At 46.8% G+C, this 22,647-nt stretch overlaps 2 protein-coding genes across 2 annotated transcripts; one reads left to right on the top strand and one right to left on the bottom strand.

Annotated features, from left to right (window-relative positions):
- Window positions 1-4,265: 4,265 nt before the first annotated feature.
- Window positions 4,266-9,068, top strand: COL26b_011330 (uncharacterized protein; the record flags this gene model as incomplete). The annotated part of the gene is made up of 2 exons (XM_053184001.1): window positions 4,266-8,915; window positions 8,985-9,068. 2 exons carry the CDS (start codon window positions 4,266-4,268, stop codon window positions 9,066-9,068), a joined length of 4,734 nt encoding a protein of 1,577 aa, XP_053032029.1.
- An 11,548-nt stretch (window positions 9,069-20,616) lies between these two features.
- Window positions 20,617-21,050, bottom strand: COL26b_011331 (uncharacterized protein; the record flags this gene model as incomplete). Its single annotated transcript, XM_053184002.1, has 3 exons — window positions 20,617-20,780; window positions 20,835-20,972; window positions 21,041-21,050. The coding sequence occupies 3 exons, from the start codon at window positions 21,048-21,050 to the stop codon at window positions 20,617-20,619; spliced, it is 312 nt and encodes a 103-aa protein (XP_053032030.1).
- Window positions 21,051-22,647: the final 1,597 nt, after the last annotated feature.

Below are 22,647 nucleotides of genomic sequence, written 5' to 3' on the forward strand. Positions count from 1 at the left end.
TGTAAACCGGCATTGTGGTCGTGGAGTTGTTACGCGTCAAAGGTTTAAGTGGTTGGGTGCCGACCGCGTTTGGGAAAAAGCTCGCCGCTGACTGATATTCGCCGCTGACTGATATTCGCCGCTGACTGGTAAACCACGTTATATTATTAATAACTATGTTAAGATTACTTCTTTACTATTATTAATATATCTCTAAATAATAAAGTATAACTTCTTATAAAACTTATGAGTATTTTTATTCTTAATCTTATTAATTATTTATACTTAGAAGATATAGATATTAGTATAATTAATAAGTCTTTTAACTTTAACCTTATTAGACTACTTAAAAAGGTAGCTAAATATATTAATTTTATTTACTTTATAAAGCTATATAGCTAAGTTGAAGTTAATATACTCCTTATTAGTTAAAAAGACTTTATTAGTAATAAGAAATATAATAGTATTATTAATATTATTAACCTTTAGTATAAAGTTAATACTAGAGGTAAAGTTGATATTAACTACTTTTACTATAAGGACTTATTTTTATTAGCTTTAGTATAACTTATTTAAAAGTAGTTTTAAGTATTTTTCTCTCTTATAAAGCTAGCTATATTAGTAGAATAGTAGTAGTAGTAATATTAACAATCCTTTTTAGTCTTTTTTTGTTAGTATTATTAATACTTTAAGAGGATTTAATAGAGACTTAATATTAATAATATCTTTATTTGAGTTATTATAAAAAAGCTTAATATAAGTTAATTAAAATATTCTTAGTTTATAAAGTAGGTTAAGTATATAGCTTTCCTTATTAATAGAGAGAAGCTTATGTAAGCTAGCCTATCCTTTATTTTTATATTATATAAGATACTAAGAGCTAGTAGTTAGAAAAGACTAAAGAGTTTATAAAAAAAGTATATATTACTTAAGAAGAAGTTGCTTTCCTAAGTATCTTTAAATTATAAGCTTATAAAGCTTATATTAGTTACATAACTTACTTTTTTAGTAAAACTTACTAAAACGGTTATATAAAATAGAAGATATATTATAAAATAAACTATTATATACCTTTTTAGCTATAAAAATAACTAAAAATACTTTATATATACATAAAAACGCATATAAACTAAAACTATTATATAAAAACTAATTGTATAGTTAAACTAATAATATTTTAAGCTTTATTAATACTAATTTCTCAGCTTATAAAGATAAAGTATTAACTAAAGCTTTATTTATAGCAAAAGCTAAATAATAACCTATTATTAACTAACTACTAATATTTAATAGTAGTGTTATTAGTATTAAGAAGTTAAGTATAATTATTCTCTACTAGAAAAGCTAAAATAAGAAGCTTACTTTTATTAATACTAATACTACTTGTAATACTATTAAGAAGTAATATATTAAATAATATATATATAGTATATATATTATATTAGTCTACTAGCTTAAAGTATACTATAATTTATTAACTACTACTTAGTACTAAAACCCCTTACTTAATAACATTAAAGCTCTTAATATATATCTATAATAGTAAATAGCCTTACCAATATAAAGATTAATATTTAGACTTATTAACTTATTAACTTATTAAGTACTAAATGTTTTATCTTTATTAATAGCGTATTTAACAAAAATACTAACTTAATATTATAGATAAGCTTTACTATCATTCTTACTAATAAAGATTTTTTAAATAAGAATAAATTTATAATTAATAGTAATATTATTTATTTTAGTTTAACTAAAAGTAAATAAGTTACTTAAAGTATATTAGTTTTTAAGGTTCATAATATAGTTACTAATATTAATATAGCTTATACTATCTCTATAACCTTCTAAATAATTACTAAATAGCTTAGCCTACTTTTAATACTTATTATCATCTATACTAACTTATACTTACTATATAAATACCTTATTAAGCTAAATGTTACAAAGGAGAAGTATTTAATAATTAATATTATAGCTTTATAATAATTATATAAACGCTATAAACTGTATAAAATATAATAAATTAGTAGTAATAATAACCTTACTAATATTTTTACTAAAGTAAAGCCTAATTAATACCTTATGTACTTCCTTAATATAAACTTAGTAATAATATAGATAGAAGGATAAGTTATATAAGTATAAAAAATACTAATTACTAGCGCTAGCTTGAAATTAGATTAAATAATAACTATAAAGTAACTACTAAAATATAAGTTATAAGTAATTATTAAGTAATTATTGTAATTATTAGTAATTACATTTAATTATATTTAATATTATCTAACGCCTTCTTTTTAATTTATACTATAATTACTATTAACTATATATATGCTAGTAAACAGAGAAATTTATTAGTATTAGTAATATATACTTATTATAGCTACTACCTTTAGTTAATATAGTTAATATTTTTTATATTACCATTAATATAGTTAATATAATATAATATTTACTGCTTATAATGCCCTACTAGCTGCTAGTTCTATAAGACTAACATATAAAGTTATATTGAAATAAAAAATAGAAGTTTTTATTATTAAATGATTTATAAAAGATTAAAATATTTTTAAATTTAAGATCTTAAACTTATTTACTATTTATAAAATAGTTAATTAATAGGTCTAGAAATAAGTTAATAATATTCATAACTATTTTTATTTAAAAAAATATAATCTTAGTTAATATTATATTTTCTTTATTAATAAATGTATTAATATCATTATCTTAATAAATTTCTTAAGTATTTTTAGTTTTATAATATATTCATAAGTATTTTATAGTAGTAAAATAATTTATATAGTTAGAACTTATTTTTATATAAGTATAATATTATATTATAAAGATTAGGAACTTAAGTAAAAGAAAAAAACTTATAAAAAAGTCGAAAAAAAGAGATAAGAAATAAATAAAGTATTATATAAATAATAAATAAATCTTATAAGTAATAATAAAATAATAGTTATAAAATATAAAGGTTAAGATATATATAAAAAGAAAAATTATATAAAAAGACTTATAGAAAATTCTACTTTTATTTATATTTAAAAAATACTTATCTATTTATTTTACTTAATATTAATATATTTATATATTTATATAGTATTAATAGCATATTATAAGTTAAAAGTTTTTTCTATAACTATATATAAAGAATTATTTTATAGTTTTTTAAGAATACTTTTTATTATACTTAAAGTAATTTTATATTATTATTATATTTATTTAGTTTAAAAGAATACTTTTATATATAAAGCTCTTATTAGCTATTTATATAATTAGAGAGGTATATAGTAAGATATCTAGTAATATATTACATATTTTATAAAGAAACTTTAGTAAGTACTTATTAAAGAGTAAGTTATATAAGCTATATAAGCTATATAAGCTTAATATATTTAGAATATAAAGTATATTAAAAGTATAATATCTTCTTAGAAAAAAATACTTTTATTTAACTCTTTAGTCTCTTGTAACTATTACTTATATACTAATAACTTTTAACTATAACATTATAATATAAGCCTATCTATAACTTTATACTATATAGGCGTATATACTACACCTCTAGATATACTTATATTTATATTAATATAAATAAAAGAAAATATATAGTTAAATATAAGTTAAATTAATTAATTTTTATATATAATTTTTTTATTTTAATATTTCAAATTATATAGGTTTTAAAAGAAAATAAATTATAACAAATGAATTTAATAATAGTGTTTTACTTTTTACTAGTTTTAAAATTATCTAAAAAGATAAGAACTATATAAAAATATAATCTTTTTTATTTTTTTTTAATTTTCTTTATAAACTAACTAAACTTCTATTTATTTATATACGCTATTTCCTTTTATAATAATGCTTAATACTTATAAAAACGTCTATTTAACCTCTCACTTCTAAATTAAAATTACTAAAAATTCTAAGAACTCTAACCCCTCCTAATATCTGCAATACAGCTGGATATATTACCTGTGTAAGCCTCCCAGCCTTGTGCTGCGAGGCTGCACCGGCAGCTCAACCCCCCCTGAAGTAATAAAAAATGGGGGCGGACGTTAGACAATCCCCTGGCCAATTGTGACCAGATAAGAGTCATACTTTTCAGGGCTCCGGTATAGGCGCGTCGGCTGCCCCTCCCCCTCTTCATGTTCCCCAGAAAAATAATTCATACGCCATCGTCAGCTTTCGATTTCTCAACTAACAGCGCAGAGAATTGACCGTCACGAATCGATGCACCAAAGCCCAGTGTGAACACGTCGCACTTGCTTTTGATCATGGGACTGGTCAATGGCTCGGGATCGGGGTCAAACCCTACCCGCATAACCATCCTAGGCAAAGACGACATCATCGTCGACCACGGCATCTGGCTCGATTTTGTGACTCATGACCTCCTCCAGAACCTCAAGACGTCAACATATGTCTTGATTACCGACACAAACCTCTTCGACACTTACGTACCATCGTTCCAAAAAGTTTTCAATGCGGCTTCCCCGGCGACTACGCGGTTGCTCACCTACGCCATCCCGCCGGGAGAGGTTTCGAAGAGCCGCCAAACGAAAGCTGCCATCGAGGATTGGATGCTGTCGCAAAAATGCACAAGAGACACGGTCATCATTGCGCTTGGGGGTGGAGTGATTGGAGACATGATAGGCTACGTTGCGGCAACTTTCATGCGCGGCATTCGATTTGTCCAGGTGCCGACGACTTTGCTCTCAATGGTTGACTCATCTATCGGTGGCAAGACTGCGATTGACACGCCTATGGGAAAGAATCTCATTGGGGCTTTCTGGCAACCTTTCCGAATCTACATTGACCTAGCATTTCTCGAGACATTGCCGAAACGAGAGTTCATCAACGGCATGGCTGAGGTCATCAAAACCGCCGCGATCTGGGACGAGAACGAGTTCGCAGCACTTGAAGCCAACGCATCCACCATCCTCACCGCAATCAAGTCGAATGCCGAGCCTTCGCAAAGGCTTGCACCCATCCGAGATATACTTAAGCGGATTGTGCTGGGCTCTGCCCGAGTCAAAGCCCAAGTGGTTTCCAGCGACGAAAGAGAAGGAGGTCTTCGCAACTTGCTCAACTTTGGACATTCTATCGGACATGCCTTTGAGGCTTTGCTTACTCCTCAACTCCTACACGGCGAAGCTGTCGCCATTGGCATGGTCAAAGAGGCCGAGTTGGCTCGCTTCCTCGGCGTCCTTCGGCCTGGCGCAGTGGCCCGGCTGGTCAAGTGCATTGCTAGCTACGATCTGCCCACCACTCTACACGACAAGCGGATCGTGAAGTTGACAGCGGGTAAGAAGTGTCCCGTGGACGTTCTATTGGACAAAATGGCCGTGGACAAGAAGAATGATGGAGCAAACAAGAAGATCGTGCTGTTGTCGGCTATCGGTAAAACCTACGAGCAGAAGGCCAGCGTGGTTGAGGATAGTGCTATAAGGGTTGTCCTGTCACCGGCGACCCGCGTATTCCCTGGCGTACCTCAATCTCACAATACCACGGTGACCCCTCCTGGCTCCAAGAGCATCTCGAACCGCGCTCTCGTTCTCGCTGCTCTGGGCCAGGGGACTTGCCGTATCAAAAACTTGCTGCATTCTGATGACACTGAGTATATGCTGTCTGCTATTTCCAAGCTCGGCGGTGCAACCTATGTCTGGGAAGAGGCAGGCGAAGTTCTGGCTGTGGAGGGCAAGGGCGGCAAGCTCAATGCCAGCAAAGAAGCACTGTACTTGGGCAATGCCGGCACTGCGTCTCGTTTCCTAACTACTGTTGTGGCCTTGTGTAACCCTTCAGACGTTTCGTCAACAGTACTGACTGGGAACGCCCGCATGAAGGTTCGCCCGATCGGACCTCTTGTCGACGCCCTACGAGCCAACGGTTTGGGGATAAAATACTTGGGCCAGGAAAAGAGTCTTCCATTGCAAGTCGATGCCGCTGGCGGATTCGAAGGCGGCGTCATTGAACTGGCAGCTACCATATCGTCGCAATACGTTTCATCCATTCTCATGGCTGCCCCGTACGCCAAAAGCCCCGTTACGTTACGGCTTGTAGGCGGAAAGCCAATTTCTCAGCCCTACATCGACATGACCATCGCGATGATGCGGACTTTTGGCGTTGATGTGATCAGATCGAGCGAGGAACCCAACACCTATCACATTCCGAGAGCAGTCTACCAGAACCCGGCCGAGTACGTCGTCGAGAGCGACGCGAGCTCTGCAACTTATCCTCTGGCCATCGCCGCGATCACTGGAACCACCTGCACCGTACCTAACATTGGCTCAGAGTCGCTGCAGGGAGACTCTCGCTTCGCCGTTGACGTACTCAAACCTATGGGTTGCGCAGTTGAGCAAACTGGCACCTCCACCACTGTCACGGGACCGGCAATTGGTACCCTCAAGGCAATCGAGCACGTTGACATGGAGCCAATGACCGATGCCTTCCTCACGGCGTCTGTTCTCGCTGCTGTGGCCTCTGGAACCACCAAGATCAGTGGAATCGCCAACCAGCGCGTCAAGGAGTGCAATCGCATTGGGGCCATGCGTGAACAGTTAGCCAAGTTTGGCGTTGAGACGGATGAGTTTGACGACGGCATCATTATTACTGGGCGGTCCTACCAGAAGCTCCAGGAGCCTACGGAAGGTGTGTTCTGCTACGACGATCACCGCGTTGCCATGAGTTTCAGTGTGTTGTCGACTGTGTCGCCAACGCCGGTGACTATCCTTGAGAGAGACTGCACTGGCAAGACATGGCCAGGTTGGTGGGATACTATGTCCCAGTACTTCAACGTCAGATTGGACGGTGTCGATCAACATCCCAAGACAGAACCGATTGTCTCTCACATCAATTCTCACAAAAACAAGTCGGTGTTCATCATTGGCATGCGTGGTGCCGGTAAGACTACCGCAGGCCGATGGATGGCTGATACGTTGAAGAGGGCCTTCATCGACCTTGATGAAGAGTTAGAGGGACGTGCTGGTATGACCATTCCTGAAATGATCAGGGGCTCCAGGGGTTGGGAGGGGTTCAGAAAAGACGAAGTGGATCTTCTTCGGGACGTCATGGAGAAGCAGGGTCACGGTCGCATCTTCTCTTGCGGTGGTGGCATTGTAGAGACTCCCGAGGCTCGCAAACTTCTTGTCGCTCACCGCCAGAATGGAGGCATCGTTCTGTTGGTTCACCGCAACACCAAGGAAGTTGTCGATTACCTTCTTCTGGACAAGACAAGGCCGGCTTACAGAGAAGACATCGAGGATGTTTACTATCGCCGTAAGCCTTTCTTCGATGAGTGCAGCAATTTCGAATACTTCAGCCCTCATCCTCCTGGCACCGTGGCTACCCGCGAGCCTCCGTTGGACTTCCGTCGTTTCGTCATGGCCTTGTGTGGCGAGAGCAGTCAGGTGACACGGGCATTGTCTAAGGACCTCAGCTTCTTTGTCTCACTTACCGTGCCGGAAGTCGCATCATCTTTGGCTCTGATCCCGACTGTCATTGTCGGGTCAGATGCGGTGGAGCTTCGCGCCGACTTGCTGCAGGACTACTCCCCAGAATTCGTAGCTCATCAAGTGGCACTTCTCAGATCCGTCGCCGATGTGCCCATCATCTTTACCCTGCGAACAATGGCTCAGGGAGGCAAATTCCCGGATGAAGCGTTTGATCAAGGTCTTGAGTTGTACCAAAAGGCTAGCCGCATGGGCGTGGAGTTCATTGACGTTGAGATGACCCTTCCAGAGAAGGTTATCCAGGCCGTGGTGGAAAGGAAGGGACGTTCCCGCATAATCGCGTCACACCATGATCCCCACGGTACCCTTTCCTGGAAAAACGGCTCTTGGACTCCGTTCTACAACAAAGCTCTTCAATGGGGAGACGTTATCAAGTTGGTTGGCACTGCCCAAAGCCTTGAGGATAATTACGACTTGGCACGCTTCAAGTCGGAGATGCTTGCTTCCCACAGGACGCCCATTATTGCGCTCAATATGGGGAGTGCCGGCAAATTGAGCCGTGTTCTGAATGGCTGTCTCACCCCAGTTTCGCATCCCGACTTGCCCTTCAAGGCCGCTCCGGGGCAACTATCGGCCGCCGAGATACGGAAGGCGTTGTCGCTCCTAGGGGGCATCGATCCCAAGTCTTTCTACCTGTTTGGCAAACCTATCTCAGCCTCGAGATCTCCCGCACTGCATAACTCACTTTTCGACCTGGTCGGTCTACCGCACAAGTATTGGCGGAAGGAGACCGATGTCGCCGCCGATCTACGTGACATCATTCGCGCTCCAGATTTCGGCGGCGCATCTGTCACAATTCCTCTTAAGCTAGACATCATGAACGAAATTGACGAGGTTTCGGAAGCTGCTCGGGTTATTGGAGCTGTCAATACCATCATCCCCGTGTCTGGCAGCGGCCAGGATGGAGCCAAACTTGTCGGCGATAATACTGACTGGTTGGGGATGGTTTACGCTCTTCAATCGGAGGGGACAACTGCTCGCTCATCCTCGGGGGTCCAACATGCTGCTATGGTAATTGGTTCTGGTGGGACGACGAGAGCGGCCATTTTCGCCTTGCACTCGCTAGGCTTCGGGCCCATTTACGCACTTGCGCGCAACACCAACGGCCTTGAGACCCTCAAAGCCTCATTCCCTCCTGAGTTCCGCATCGAAGCACTGAAAAGTGCTGACCAAGTACCCATGCTGGCATCGTCACCTACTGTTGTAGTCAGCACGATCCCCGCTGACAAGCCTGTTGACCCGTCGCTTCGAGAGACACTCATGGCAGTGCTTCGCCACGAGAACGTAGGTGATGTGACTCGCGTTCTTCTCGAAATGGCGTATCAGCCTCGCCATACCCCGTTGATGCAACTTGCCGAAGATGCTGGATGGACGACTATTCCAGGCCTTGAAGTACTTGCAGCCCAGGGATGGTATCAGGTACGCATGCTCCTATCTCAGTGTCGCAATGATGATTGAGATGAAGGCCTAGACTGACTCTGATTATAGTTCCAGAGATGGACCGATATCGTTCCCCAGTATGAAACCGCTCGGGAAGCCGTACTTGGTGAATCAAGCAAGACCGAGGCATGACGGTGGTGAATGGAAGAATCACAGAAGGGATAGTTTCTCCGGTAAAAGCAGAGCCGCTATGTCTTCGTCTACTGGACTGGCAGGTGGAGGAGACAAAGTACGCGGGATTTGTGGTATTTCGGTTTGACCACGATTCATACTAGACAGTAGAGTAGAACCAGATGGAATATTGAACCCGTTGGCACGCATGGTGCGTTCAAATTGGCGAAGACAGCAAATCATGCGCGCGTACCGACATTCCTTTCCGTTTGAGTTTGGGTCAGTTACCACACAACCGCCATGCTCGGCAGACTCGGATGTCGTTACGATACTGTTGTTCTACTCATTTAGTCTAAGAAAATGGTTTGCAGCAATGAAAATGTGCGTCGTGTACAAAACGGTTTGCAACAATCGTACTCTATATTATCATCTCCCCCCATGACTTACATTCCCCGTTCTGCCATAAAAGCTAATGTGTAATAACGCTCGTTGTAATTTTGTCTAGTTCATGTCATCAAATGTTGAGTAGTATAGTATACATAAAACCGTTACGCATGACGGTGACGCTGTGAAGAACCGAAATCCAGTCCAGTCAAGAAGGAAATGCGAGATAATGTACAACTTAGAGACTCGATCAATGGCCCGTATCAGATATTGAGCACACAGTTTTCTGAGCTTAATCCATCTCACTTCCGTGCTATCATACATTGTGCTGCAACAATGAGAAAAGAGAAAGAGAGAGTGTGATACGCACGCGATGGCAAAGCGTGCGACCGCTGAGGGAATGCCGATTGGGTGCGGATGATGATCGCTGACGGAACCATGGGATCCACATCCAAGCAGGATGTAATGATGCCCTTGCTCATGTCGCCTCGCAAGTGAGACAAAGGTTCTTAGCGTAGACAAATGATCATGCCAAGCCTGGTGATGTCGTCGAGCGGAGGTGGGAGTTCGGACCAGCAGGGTCGCATGGATAGGCGCAGGATTGTCCATGTGGATGATGTCATTGTGGAACATCCAGATCGTCAGGGTCGTGCCGCACAGACCATTGTGATGTCATATTACGCGACCCTTGCTGCAGTGTGAGGACCCTGAATCCCCACCGTAGTGTCCACCAACCCCGCTTATTCCAACAGCTTCGGGGACAATCCTTGGTAAAAACATCCGAAGTTGTCTCGACGTTGGGATTGGCAGAATGTTACCTAACATCATCTCGCATGCTTTGGGGTTCGTGACGACGTGTCGAGCATCGAGTTCCGTATCCACAAAGTTGCCCTGTCAATCGTCCATTGTCGCGCAGCTACTTTTGCAGTTGCTGCACCTCAAATGACCATGGCAAGTGTGTAGGCGTGCGCCGCAATCATCCGCTCATGACTGCTGTCCACATCTGCGGTGTTTCCCAGGAAATTCGACATCGGGATGGCAGACGCGGTAATGTCTTGTGAGGGCGTCCGCACGGCTGAAGGTCTTTTCTTCCGTGCACAAGTTGCAACGAACTTTCTGTTTTCGCGCGTTGTGAATTGTGTCTTCGTGGCGGGTGAGGTCGTAAGGTCTGGAAAAGATGGTATGGCATGGTTTACCAGTACTAGGATTGATCCGATCACATCGGTGTGGGCCCGCCTGGCTGTTAAGCAAGCTGTTTGGTGTGGGGACAATGCTGGCATCAGGTCTTCGAGGACCGCCGAGAGTTTGCGTTTGCCTATGGCCCTCGCGCTTGTGCTTTTGCAGCAGTGCAGGCGTCTCGAAACGCAGCGTACAGCCGTGATAGGTACAGGTGTATGTGCCACCATCGGCGGCGGCGCCAACTGGCTTAACCAAGGGGCCGCCGGTCGAACTGGATGTCCCTTCAGACGTTCCAGAACTGGACTCGGCTGAGCTCAAGCGCGGTGTTTGCTCGTGTGACTGTCGAGAATGTGCAATGAAAGGATATTGTTGGGGTATCTGGACGCCATTGGGGAATTGCATCGCCACGTACGGGAAAGCAGCGGCACTTGGCACAGGCGTTCTCACGTATGTGCTACTGTGGTCTTGGGGGACCGCCGACTTGGCGAGATCATCAAAGTCCGCTGCATCCTGGGAGGGAAACAACGGGAAAGAATCATCCCCCTCCGCATCATGAAACTCCAGCATGGCGTCTTTAGGCGATATCGTTTTGGGCGTCTCCGGTTCAGACTTCGTGGATAGTTGCTGTCTCAAGATCTGCGCATCCCTCTCAGCCTTCTTCTGCTCCCTCATTTGGTGTGCAGAATTGAATCTCAGGCGAGATCCTGCCAGATTTGCACCAAACTCATGATTTGCGACAGGTGCCAGTGGCGAGCCTTGGCGAAACGGTGATCGGTCTCGAGAACCACTTGAGGCTGGGGATTGCGCAGCGCTGAGGTGTTGATTATTGGCAGCGTTCAGCCGTTGAGCAAAGACGTCGTTGTTTGGTGACATTGCCATTTGACTGCGAGCCGGCGACGCTGATGTAATAGTGAAGTTGGGGCTGTAGAGCTCGTCGTTGTAGATGTCTGTCATTGTGCGGTCCAACTTGGGCACGCTGCTGAAAACTGCATCGTTCAAAAGGTGTGAGCTGAGATACGGAAATTGGGAAGAATAGGACGGGGTAGCCGTACCAGCTTTGCGTCTTCTATCATCTTCGTGATCGCCTGCGGACGGCGTTGCGGGTGAGTCACCAGCTACCGAGCTTGCCACCGAATTTGGGTGTGACCTGCTGCTGCCTGCCACGGAAAGCTCGGGTGCAGGCAAAAGGCCGCTGCGATCGGACCTAGGCCTCTGAATATTAAGCGCCGATGTATACCCACTCATGTCAGAGGGTATCGCGGCAAGACCGTTGTAATTGGGGTAAACGTTGTCGTGAGATGGCATGGCCTTGGCCAACTGATAGAACGAGTGGCTGTCCTGAGTTTGCATGTCGTAAACGCCGTCGGGAGTAGAATCAGTGACTGCAATCTGGGGGTTCGATGTGTTGTGGCTGAAGGGCGATGCAGGACCAGCGGAACCCAGTGACGACAGCGATGACTCCCGTTGGTGGGAGAATCGACCAATGGGCTTGGTATTGTACTGGTTTGCAAGAACCCAGGCGTCGGACTGCATCAGGTCGTGTGGAAGTTGGCTGGGATTGCTCAAGTCGACGCTTACAGGTGAGTCGTCAAAAACTGCAGAGACGGGCGCCACTCTTCTTGGAACAGCAAGATGAGAGGAGTCAAAGTTGGGAAACGAGGACGGGTGAGCCCCGAGTGAATAATGCTGGGACGTGAACGACTGAGTCGAGAGGGGCGAGGAAGATATACTCGAAATGTTTATGTCGTTTGTCGAGTCGTCTGGGTTGGTGTCGTTGTCGACGTCAAGTGGGTGAGGGTAGAAGTGGTGGCCTTGGGGCTGGTGGTGTGGCTGTGGCTGATGGCGATAAAAGCGTTGTTGCTGAAGAGGTTGCGTAGTAGCGGGTCGGTTTAACAGCATGATGTGTTTATTGAGAAAGATATTGTAGATTTGTTGAAGCAAGGTGTGAAGGTGGCAAACGTCGGAGGGACGGCGGCTTATATGGAAGACTAAATGCGCATCGAGCAGGTTCTTAGCTGCACAACCTACGTATGGGCTTGGTAGTGGGCTTGCAGGCCCATGCTGACTAGCGACTGAGTGAGGTAAGGCAGTGTATACGTACCGGTGTGGGGTGTTAGTGAACATGGTTGAGGCATGCAATAGCCTGCCGGGCTTAGACATGGTGGAATAATATGTACGTACCGTCTCTCACTTATTTGGAGAGCGGAGCGGAGGTACCGGCTGGATACCCGAGGCTTGGACTGATGCCCAGAGAGGGAGCATCATCAGGGGAGCAGGGTGCAAGGTAATAGGGATCGGGACCAGGGTGCGTGGGGATGATGCAGAAGGTGACGGGAAGGAGGGGGGGATGCTTTTTTTTTTCTTTCTTTTTTCCCCCCTCTATCTCCGTTCCTCGCTTCCCACCTTAGGATGGATGACCAACACTTCGTTTGGAAATTCGGGGAATACCCAAGACCGATGACGGTCCTGCCTGTTTTGACTTTTCTCCCTCTCCCCCCACCATGTCGAGCACCACCAAAGAGAGGGTAAGGTTATCTGATGTTCAGTAATTTGTGCTGAGCAAGTCGGCTTATGATGATTTTTCTTCCCCATAAAATATACGGCTTACGATGACATGCGACTTCGAAGCCACATGGCCGACAGATTTCAAGTGTGAAGGCCTTCTACTTGACTTATTTTTGCATTCTTACCAACTCTGCCGGACTGCTAGTGATGGAGACAGACGGAAAAGGAGCTTGATGGAGCCGATTTTTGGCCTGATATCACGCACGACCTGTTCGACACTGGTTGGCTCATATAACCAAGCGCGAATGGCTACAGGCAAAGTTGCGGCATGTAACCAGCGCCGGCGGCAGTGGCAGATGACACAAAATTGGTCATACCACAATTCAAATAATGAGTAATGGGCTGCACTCCAAACTTAATAGCTTGGTATTCAAATGGTCGCTACAGATGCTGGTGCTCGCTCGAAGCTTCTGCGTGGTTCTCAACCGCCCTTGGTCCTCGCTACAGTATCAATCCTAGCCAAGTTATCTGGGGCATCTTACCTGATCTTGGGGCACCAGGCACGCAGGTTGGGAAATCGTTGTCGAAATGACCTTCTAGACCTGCGATTGCGTCGGAAACACTCCGGTTCTGCTTGGGCCAGCGATCAAGACGTAGGTGACTCCATTTCAGCGATAGGGGCATCGATCATCCCGTCGCTGCCAGGTGGAGTGACGTAAGGTCGCTGTGCACTGACACCTCGGCGGCACACCCTCACAGCATGAGTACTGCGTAGGTACGCAGTAGTCAAAGACGGGCATGGACGGTAGGTGGAATCGATGCACTGGAGTGTTTGGAGGAGTGGGCCCACCCTCCGCCGCGGTCATACTGCAGGTACTCACGCTGCCCTACACCTTAGCTCTGCAAGTTCACCACATACGTACTTTGCCGTGCCTTGCAATGTCGACTGGTTACCAACATGGTCTCCGCCGCACCTGAGGGTAGTAGGGTTCTGTTGAACGTTCGCACGCAATCGAAGCTGACTTGCTGCACCAAGGCAGCCCTGCCTAGCTGTACTGCTGTCTGACGCGGTTTGGCTGGCTGAGGACGGGACGGTGATGTGGAGAGCAAATCGCGACCATGCTCGCTGCACCAATCGCTTTTGCTGCTCGCTGTCTGTTTAGAGGTGCCTTATCCGTACTTAGATGCCATGAAAAGCGAGTACGGGCCGAGAGCGGCCCAGGCCACGCTGGACTGTTGCTCTGTGTCTGTGGCTGCATCGGCGGGGCAAAGGCCGCTCCGTGGTAACGTTTCCCCGCCGAGCAATGAATAGCAGAACATCAGTGGCACCCCGCCAATAGGATGCCTACCCAGGTCTTTGTGTGGCTAAGCGTAATGCGCTGAGGGTCCAGGCCAGACGCACAAGCCGAAGCAAGCCATGAACCCATCAGTAAAGGTGACCTTCCACTTGGAATGCAGTGTGCAGGTCCGACGCCAATAAGCGTTCTACCAGCTGCACACGACCTCGTGGCATGCCCAACAGCAGCCAAGGCTCCGTTCCTGTACAGGATTTAGGTGGGAAGAAAAATGGTTAACCAGGCTCTTAATGGGTCTCCCTAAAGCCACCTCACTTCAGTTCAGGGTTTTGAAAGAGTCAAGGGCAAGCTCTGCGCATGAGCAGATGCGCTTTGCCCGTGCCTCGGCAGAGGCTCGGGATCTGTCCTCGAGACCGTTGTGGCTTACATAACCATCTCGTCGTCCCCTCCTGGCCTGTCCGGACTCCGCCCACAGGCCTCCAACCTTCGTTCTGTCTTACGCCGCACGAACATCGGGCTTAGGAGTCCTCCGCGCGACCCTCTGCTTCGTCATCCGTTGAGCGACTTTTGAATACGATTATGGACTCGAAGAATATTCGATGGGGTCCGCAAAGTATCGTTCTTGATGATTCGTCTCCCGCTCTTTTTGCTGACTTCCAAATGCAAGACCACTGCCCCCCTTTTTTTTTTCTTTTTTTTTTCCCCCCTTCTCTTTCTCACGCTTCAGGTGCACATTACTCATACCACGTTTGCTCAGTATTGGTGTTCGGCTAATCATCGTCATTGGGCTAGGCTGGGGTGGTGTGGTGGTGTGTTGGTGTGTTCCATTGGTTTTGGGGGTGGCTTGAGTGGCCTGGTCCAGGAACATTGGCTACCAGCCTACCTAGGTAGCAGATGGGGTGGTCGTACGGCGCCTACGCAGTAGAGGGAACCTGTGGCTAGGTAGGTAGGTAAGGTGAGGTGGTGCCCGTTGCCTCCCGCCGTCGCCGTCGCCGTTGCCGTCGGTCGGTCAACAGTCCGTCGTGCCCAACTCACCTCATGCTTTCTGGCATTCCCCAACCTCTGGAAAATTTCTGCCACGCATGTGAGCGATTGACACAAGCCTCCCGAATTCAACTTCCGGAGGCAACCAGAAACTCATCCTCAGCTTTCCGCGCAGGATACGGATGACGCTCCCGAGGCAACCCAAACCCAAGACCTGCTGAGTGCAGGGTATCCGTGCCCCTACCCAAGGATCTGGGATATCAGCCACACTTAATTGTCGGGTGATCTACCCTTACTAGTTGCCGTAGTTGTGGCTCTAGCCGACCCAACTGAGCGGACGCAGGCTGAGCTTGACGCAGGCTTCCTGGCCGACTTCAATCTCATCCGTAGTTTTTCCGCTGAGAAGCCGACCTTATGCGTTCTGTTCGGGGAGTCACAGTAAACAAATTGTCATGCGGACGCATACATTCTGCGTTGCCGCCGGCTAGGGTTTGATGCTTTGGTGCGTACCATAGTAAGTCGTAGGTAGCGACCACTCGAGTGAGTCATCCTCATCTCTGAGCTGCGCTCCCTACACATGTTCGTGTTCCCGATCCGTCGCATCACAGCCTTGCCGGTTTGTGAGAATGGAGGAGGATCGGCCGGGAAGACCTCACAGCGGTCTCGACCGTCGGCAGCCGGTGGTGATGTGGGTCGCTAGGTCGGTCGGCCGGTCTGGCCAAGCTGGCAGGCAGCGTTCATGTTTGTTGGACCCCACGGCCACGGTTGAAGTCGGAAGTAGGAATTGACATGCAACGGACTGTAGATGTTCAGTCCTTGGTACGCGCCGGTAAGGGGGCTGCACTTGCACTTCAAGTTTCCGTAGCAAAGCCTTCTAACTTCCACATCGGTTTATCGAATTGCATTTCATAGCTCTCTCTGATCGTGGTTTAGATGTGAGCCCTGGTCTGGTTGACTCGCGTATCACTCTTTTTTTTTCCCCCCCGCATAGACGATGCAAGCTGAATACATACATTTTCTATTTGAGGACATGTCCGCCGCGCCGGATTGTTTCCGCCAACGCAGCAATCCAGATCAAGCACCGCACACGTACAGACTGATGGAGTCATTGCCGATAGCGATGCAGTGCCGTCGTTGATTGATCCATACCTAGTGCAAGGAATCATCCGTAGTACGCTTGGCGCTGCAGGTGTCACTGTGTCAGAGTCTAGAGGGAGAGGAAAAAAAGAAAAAGAAAAAAAAGATCCTTAAAGTCCTAAACTACTACGGGATGGGGGACTCTCGATCCTTTCTGTCATGCAGCCAAGAGTCCGGGCCTGTAGGTCGGGTACGTTCTGGTCTTCGGCTTTCCCATGCTCTGAATTTTCGAGTTGGTGGCATCCAATTGATTTTCGTACCGAATACAGGCCCATGCACACCGGACAAGCGCCTCGGACTGAGTAAAAGCGACGATTAGGTAGGGTGAATTTCTCATGTGTCCTTCTCTGCGGTCTTCGTGGTTCCCCTGGCCTGACTGCGCCTCCGCGGCTTAACCAATTGAAATGCGCATCTGTGTGGCTCAGCCTTTGATGGGACGGGAAGTGTAGGCATCGGAATGACATCCCACAACCCGAATCCGACTGACCGATCTCGGTTAACAAGCCACACTCAGGAGCATCGGGAACCTTACGGATTGATTTCCTCTGTTGGTCCATGGGTGCCACAGCCGGTTTGACAGACGCACAGCGAAGGCCGCGCTTACAAATTAAGCTCAGCGAGCGGCCCCAACATTTTGACATTCAAAGCCGCGGCATGCAGCGTCGGTAGCTCCGGCACATCAGTCTACGTATGAAGCGCACCCCGGACCAGCTTGCCCACCTATTCCGCATTCCGCGCTTGGATGGGGTTTCTGGTTTTCCATCCGACTTGGTAGAGGCACGGATTCTTTCCGCTGAGTTGACAACCTTGGACCGAAATCCTACGTATCGCACACGTATTTTGGTTTATTACCCCGGCCCATCCGCTTTTGCCGGTTGGTAGTCCACCTCACCCGGGCGAAATGCAACTATCATGGATACTGCGTTTTCCAATCGTTCCATTCTCAGGGTGCGGATCGCTACACATGTGTGCGTGTGCATAATGGTACAAACTCATGGGCTTGACTCACCACGGGCGGCGCCGCGCACTCGCCTTACGTCCGGAGTGCACAGCGCCTGTCATCGGACTCGTCACCTTACGCGCTTCGTTGTCGAGAGGGAGATTGCCCAACAACCTGAGCAATAATTTTGAACACCTGCGTCGAAGAGGGCTGCAAGGCACGACTCAAGTCGGGTGGCAAAATCACACACACCTGGGAGCTGTGGGCTTTTCCAGAATGGTATTCTTCTTACACCATTACACATAGTGGACAATGGCATTCCCGCCCCGCTAGCTGACAGCACAAACAGCGATGGAGAAAAAAACGTCAGAATTTCCCGTCGATCCCTTGGCCTGGCCCAAGGGGCTGGGGCCTGTTCCGTGGAGATCTAAAATTAGTGGGTTCCCGACTGGTGTGTTTGCATCGCAGCAGAGACAAACCTTACTCGACTGGCTCAAGCCCTACAAGATAAGGTACCGGTGTCGGCAGGTGTTGGTTGGTGTTGGCGGCCTCGGTCTTTGCGTGTGGACTGTGGCTTGTCGGCGAGCCAGCTTTGGTGCAGGTATCCGTATCCGCTCCTAGAAGTTAGAAGTCTCCAGCAGGAATATGGGGGTGGCGCATGCATCCCCTTCAACAGTACCGGCCGGCGCCATCCGAAGTCAAGCCCTGCTGCTGCTGGAAGGCACAAGGCCTATGAATGTCTCAAGCCTTGGCCGTTGAGCTTTTGTCAACTGCCTCCAACCGCGTCCCTGCATTTGTGTACTTTGATCCGTCTCTTCAAAATGCGAAAATTGATGCATATTTCTGCTATAAACCCTGGTCCTTCCAGTTGAACCCAAGGTGTGGCTTGGCCCTCGTCTCACTCGTCCCTGAATGTCTCTGTCCGAGCTTCAGCCGCACTTTGCCTTCCGCCAAAGTAGCATCATCAACCCTGCATGCCTGCCTTATTCAACTGTCTTCCTTCGCTAGCGATTCCCGAAGAGCCTGGTTGGGTGGCTCTACTTGTTCGCGCTTCTACGCTCCGCTGGGTGCTGTTCTGCGGCGGTGCGCGTTTATCGTCGTCACTCATGACGGGAAACCAACGGTCGCTAGGCCTCTCCTACCTTGGCTCGTAACTCGACCTTCCGTCCGAGGTCCCACGAGTCTTTGTGGCTCAGTCATGCCCATGATGTCTCTTCGTCAAAGTGCAACATGTCTTCCTGTAGCATATCCGTTCACCACAGTAGCTTGCGTGATCATGATCTTTCGAGGTATCTGCACCGTCTTGATGCGGATTCGGACCTAATTTCTTAGAGATATATTTATTAGCGACTAAATATCCCTACAACCCTCCAGAACTATTATACGCCTGGAATTATACTCTTAGTGGAACTGTTGCCAATGTTCTGGACACATGATGCCCGAGATACGGACATGCCAGGTCTGAAGTGCCACCGCTTCATGGGTGTTGCGAGTCACGAGGGTCATCATGTCTTGGTGTGCGACCGTTAGCATAACTCCAGCGACCAGCGCCTTGATTCGAGCGAGGTTTGAACCCAGTTGTGGTATGCTTGCCGCTCACTTCTTGGCCGTCCTGATGTAAACACGAAGGACCCGTTTGCGCCGGTATCCTGGTCAATGTAGTGATAGTAAATCCACTGCTTGCAGAAGCACGGAATAAAACGAACTTAGTCGGCATGTTGGTAGTAAGACCGACCAGCCCGGTTTGATACGCACGACGAAGTGCGGTAACTTTCAGCTTCTTGCCAAACATGCGATGATGTCCTTGTGAGGTGTTCGTGTGAACCGTGATGCTACCAGCAGTCTGTAAATCATTCCTACTGGCGGTCAATTCCTACTGGCGGTCCCCTTGTCTAGTCATATCCCATCATTTCATTACCCGAACATCCTCAACACACTGGGTAGCTTTCCAATCGATGAAGTGCGCGCCGACTACTATTCATGTTGCTTGCTCGTCCGGTACGGCTTACCCTGGCTTTTCCATTCGGCTTATTGGCAAGGCGCGCTATTAATATCACACATACCCATGCCATTGATGATTGTGTCGATGGCGCTGATGTCAACGAATAATAGTAATCATTCTATCCGTAGATGCAGGATTCCAAACGAGTCCACAATGGCCAAACCACACAAATTGAATATTTTACTTGTGCGGTATTTACGCCTCGAAGGCACTACTGGGGAAAATTGAGCTGTGATGACTATCTCACGAGGAATCTCCGGGCTTTGCCTTTCGCCTTCGTGATCAGCCAGTCTTCGTATATCTCCATCATATGAGAGTGATAAATATTCATTATTCACATCGCTGCAAAAGTATACTTCTCATGAGATCAAGCGGCAGCTGGATCCAAATGGAGCTACATTCAACTCTAGACCAAGATGAACCATCAGAATTGGAAGACACGCCTATCGCGACTAGGTTCGTCGAGACTGACGCCAGGATAACTCCTTGAAGGAAAACGGCAATCACGTGGGCGAACATCTACACCAAACGAGCATGTACAGAGACCCAGTCCTCACTCATCATTCTAGAAGCGTAGCCCGTTTATGTCCAGGAAATCTCTAGCCCACCAAATTCATTATGAACTCTGCTAACATAATGAGTCCTATAGCACGGGACTCGCGAAGATTTCCCTTTCACATAGGTTGACGCCGATTGAAAGAAAGCGTGTCATTTCGTAAGCTGTGGATCAAACGCGTGATACTGTGGCATGGCCTGCCGAGGCAGTGGATAAGGTAGAGGTAGGCTGCCAACTGTGTTGGCAAGCCAAGGAAACAGAGAAGATCACGAGCAAACACTGTGGAGTCTAAATCGTGCCGAGCATCATCTTATGCACAGCATCACAGGACACAGGAGCAAAAAATCACAACAATAACTAGAACGTGTGTCGGCGAGTGATCGATCATGTCTCAAGCCAATCAAGCCATCCATGTAGAACCCCGTTGTTTCCCGTATGGTACAGTAGAACACCCAAAACCAGCCAAACCCATATTCATTCGTGACAAAACACGCCACTCCCAAAGTCCGTTTGTGCCACCGCGCCTCAAGGTAGATCGCGTCGTGGCCCCAGAAAGATTCGTAACCGACATGCAAGAACAAACACGCTTAACCACCGAAACCGTACAGGGTGCGGCCTTGGCGCTTCAGCGCGTAGACGACATCCAGAGAAGTGACAGTCTTGCGCTTGGCGTGCTCAGTGTAGGTGACGGCGTCACGAATGACACCTTCAAGGAAAGACTTAAGGACACCACGGGTCTCCTCGTAGATCACTAGGGAGGACCAAGTTAGTATGAGCTGTTGATGCCTGACGAAGAGCAGCTTACTGGCAGAGATACGCTTGACACCGCCACGACGAGCGAGACGACGGATAGCAGGCTTGGTGATACCCTGAATGTTGTCACGAAGAATCTTGCGGTGACGCTTGGCGCCTCCCTTTCCGAGGCCCTTGCCGCCCTTGCCGCCTAGTAGAGGAATTAGCATGAGAACCCGGATATAGACTGCATCAATGGCAGCACATGGATGTACTCACGTCCAGTCATTGTGTGTAAAGTGGTTGGGGGTTTGTAAGTGTAATGTTGATAGTGAGGCTCTGAGAGAGATGTAATGGGAGGGATGCGAAAGTGGTTGCGTGAGATAACGTGGGGCTGAGTTGGGGAGGAATATGGTGAGTGACGCGAAGAGGGGGAACGGGATTTATATCAGCAGGTCGCGGGCCTGATGAGATTCGGGATCAGCCAAAAAAAAAAAAAAAAAAAAAAGGGCCATGGTACGTACTCCGAGCAGTGCTCCCGATGCGGGCTGGACGCGAAAATCAAAAACAACAACTGCCTTTTTCTCTGTGCACAGACCAGTTGGGGCAGCACGGGACAATTACACTGTACTTAGCCAACCAGAAGCCATCCCTTACTCCATCCACATCGATCTGCTCTAGGTACCAAGGTAGTGTGCTAGTGAATGCGGCCGCCTCGCACTGCTAAACGAGTTTTGCACGCGTTCAACACGCGCGTAGAAACAGTGGACTGTCAGGGTATTTCGGGGATAAATACACCTCTGGCGATGAGAGATATCGTACAGATGTCTCACATCTTTATTTCTATGCTGCATTATGCCAAAGTTGCGTTATTGGTACAGGGCTACAGTATTCAGATGCCTATCCTAGAGCCATGACTGCATGCGACAGCGGCGACTTGCACGTCTCCTGTGTCTTTGCGTTTGGACAGTGGGGACTCACTCCAAGGTCAACGCCAGATGCATGCGAATGGATTCAACGTCGAAGCGGAAGAGTATTATCGCCCCCGCCGCATGGGTGATGGATTTAGCACGAGCCTATGAGAAAACGAGTTAAAATTCCAAGCTCGTATGCCGCTGCACAGGCGCCATCGACTTTTCAAATGGGCAGACGCAGAAGTATGGGTCTGCTTCTGCCATCTGGCAGTTTAGACGAACTGTGGAAACCTCTTGTGAGTGCGACACAGTACATACGGTCTACTACGCGCCTGCGCCTCCCCAAGGTTCCCTTCACGCGACGCGGCGGTTAGGTTGTGGAACTTCGGGGTAAGAGCCTTCGCCCACGCACGCTTGGTTCCCTGCAAGCTCATCGCGCAGTGGTCTGCAGCAGATAGAATACCTAGTGATCTCTCTTCTTACTGTTTGTTCGGTGCGTTTCAGTGTTCGATGTTCAGCGGCCGCGGTACAAAGCGCCCAGATGATTCAATGAACAAGCAAGCTATTGTTCGCTTGACCCAAACGCGGTAACTTTCGGTATGAAAGTGCACGTAATTTGCTTGCCATTAAAATGGTGACCTCTGCGCTTGCAGCAAGAATGCCACGACTGACGTAGACGCGTGACAGCGGGCAGCAGGTATTAGGTCGCGTCCTACTGCTTCTACGTACTTGCTACCGCGTCAGACAAGGTGAGGCGTGATTGAAGCGCCATAGGGCCTGCTGCCGCATCCCGCATGTCCCACGGACAGAGTGACAGGGAAGTCGCAAGGTAGCGTTTGATGGGGAAAAGTGAGGATACTAACTCTGGGTAGAATGCCTGTGGACCGGTACGTATTAACACCTACCTACCTTCCGGGTCTTGGGCCGTGGGAGTGGGACCTTGAAAGATGGGGTGGCGTCGCAGATGCCAGA

Source organism: Colletotrichum chrysophilum, assembly GCF_026319265.1.
Source record: "Colletotrichum chrysophilum strain AFK26 chromosome Unknown scaffold_137, whole genome shotgun sequence".
NCBI classification, from domain to species: domain Eukaryota; kingdom Fungi; phylum Ascomycota; class Sordariomycetes; order Glomerellales; family Glomerellaceae; genus Colletotrichum; species Colletotrichum chrysophilum.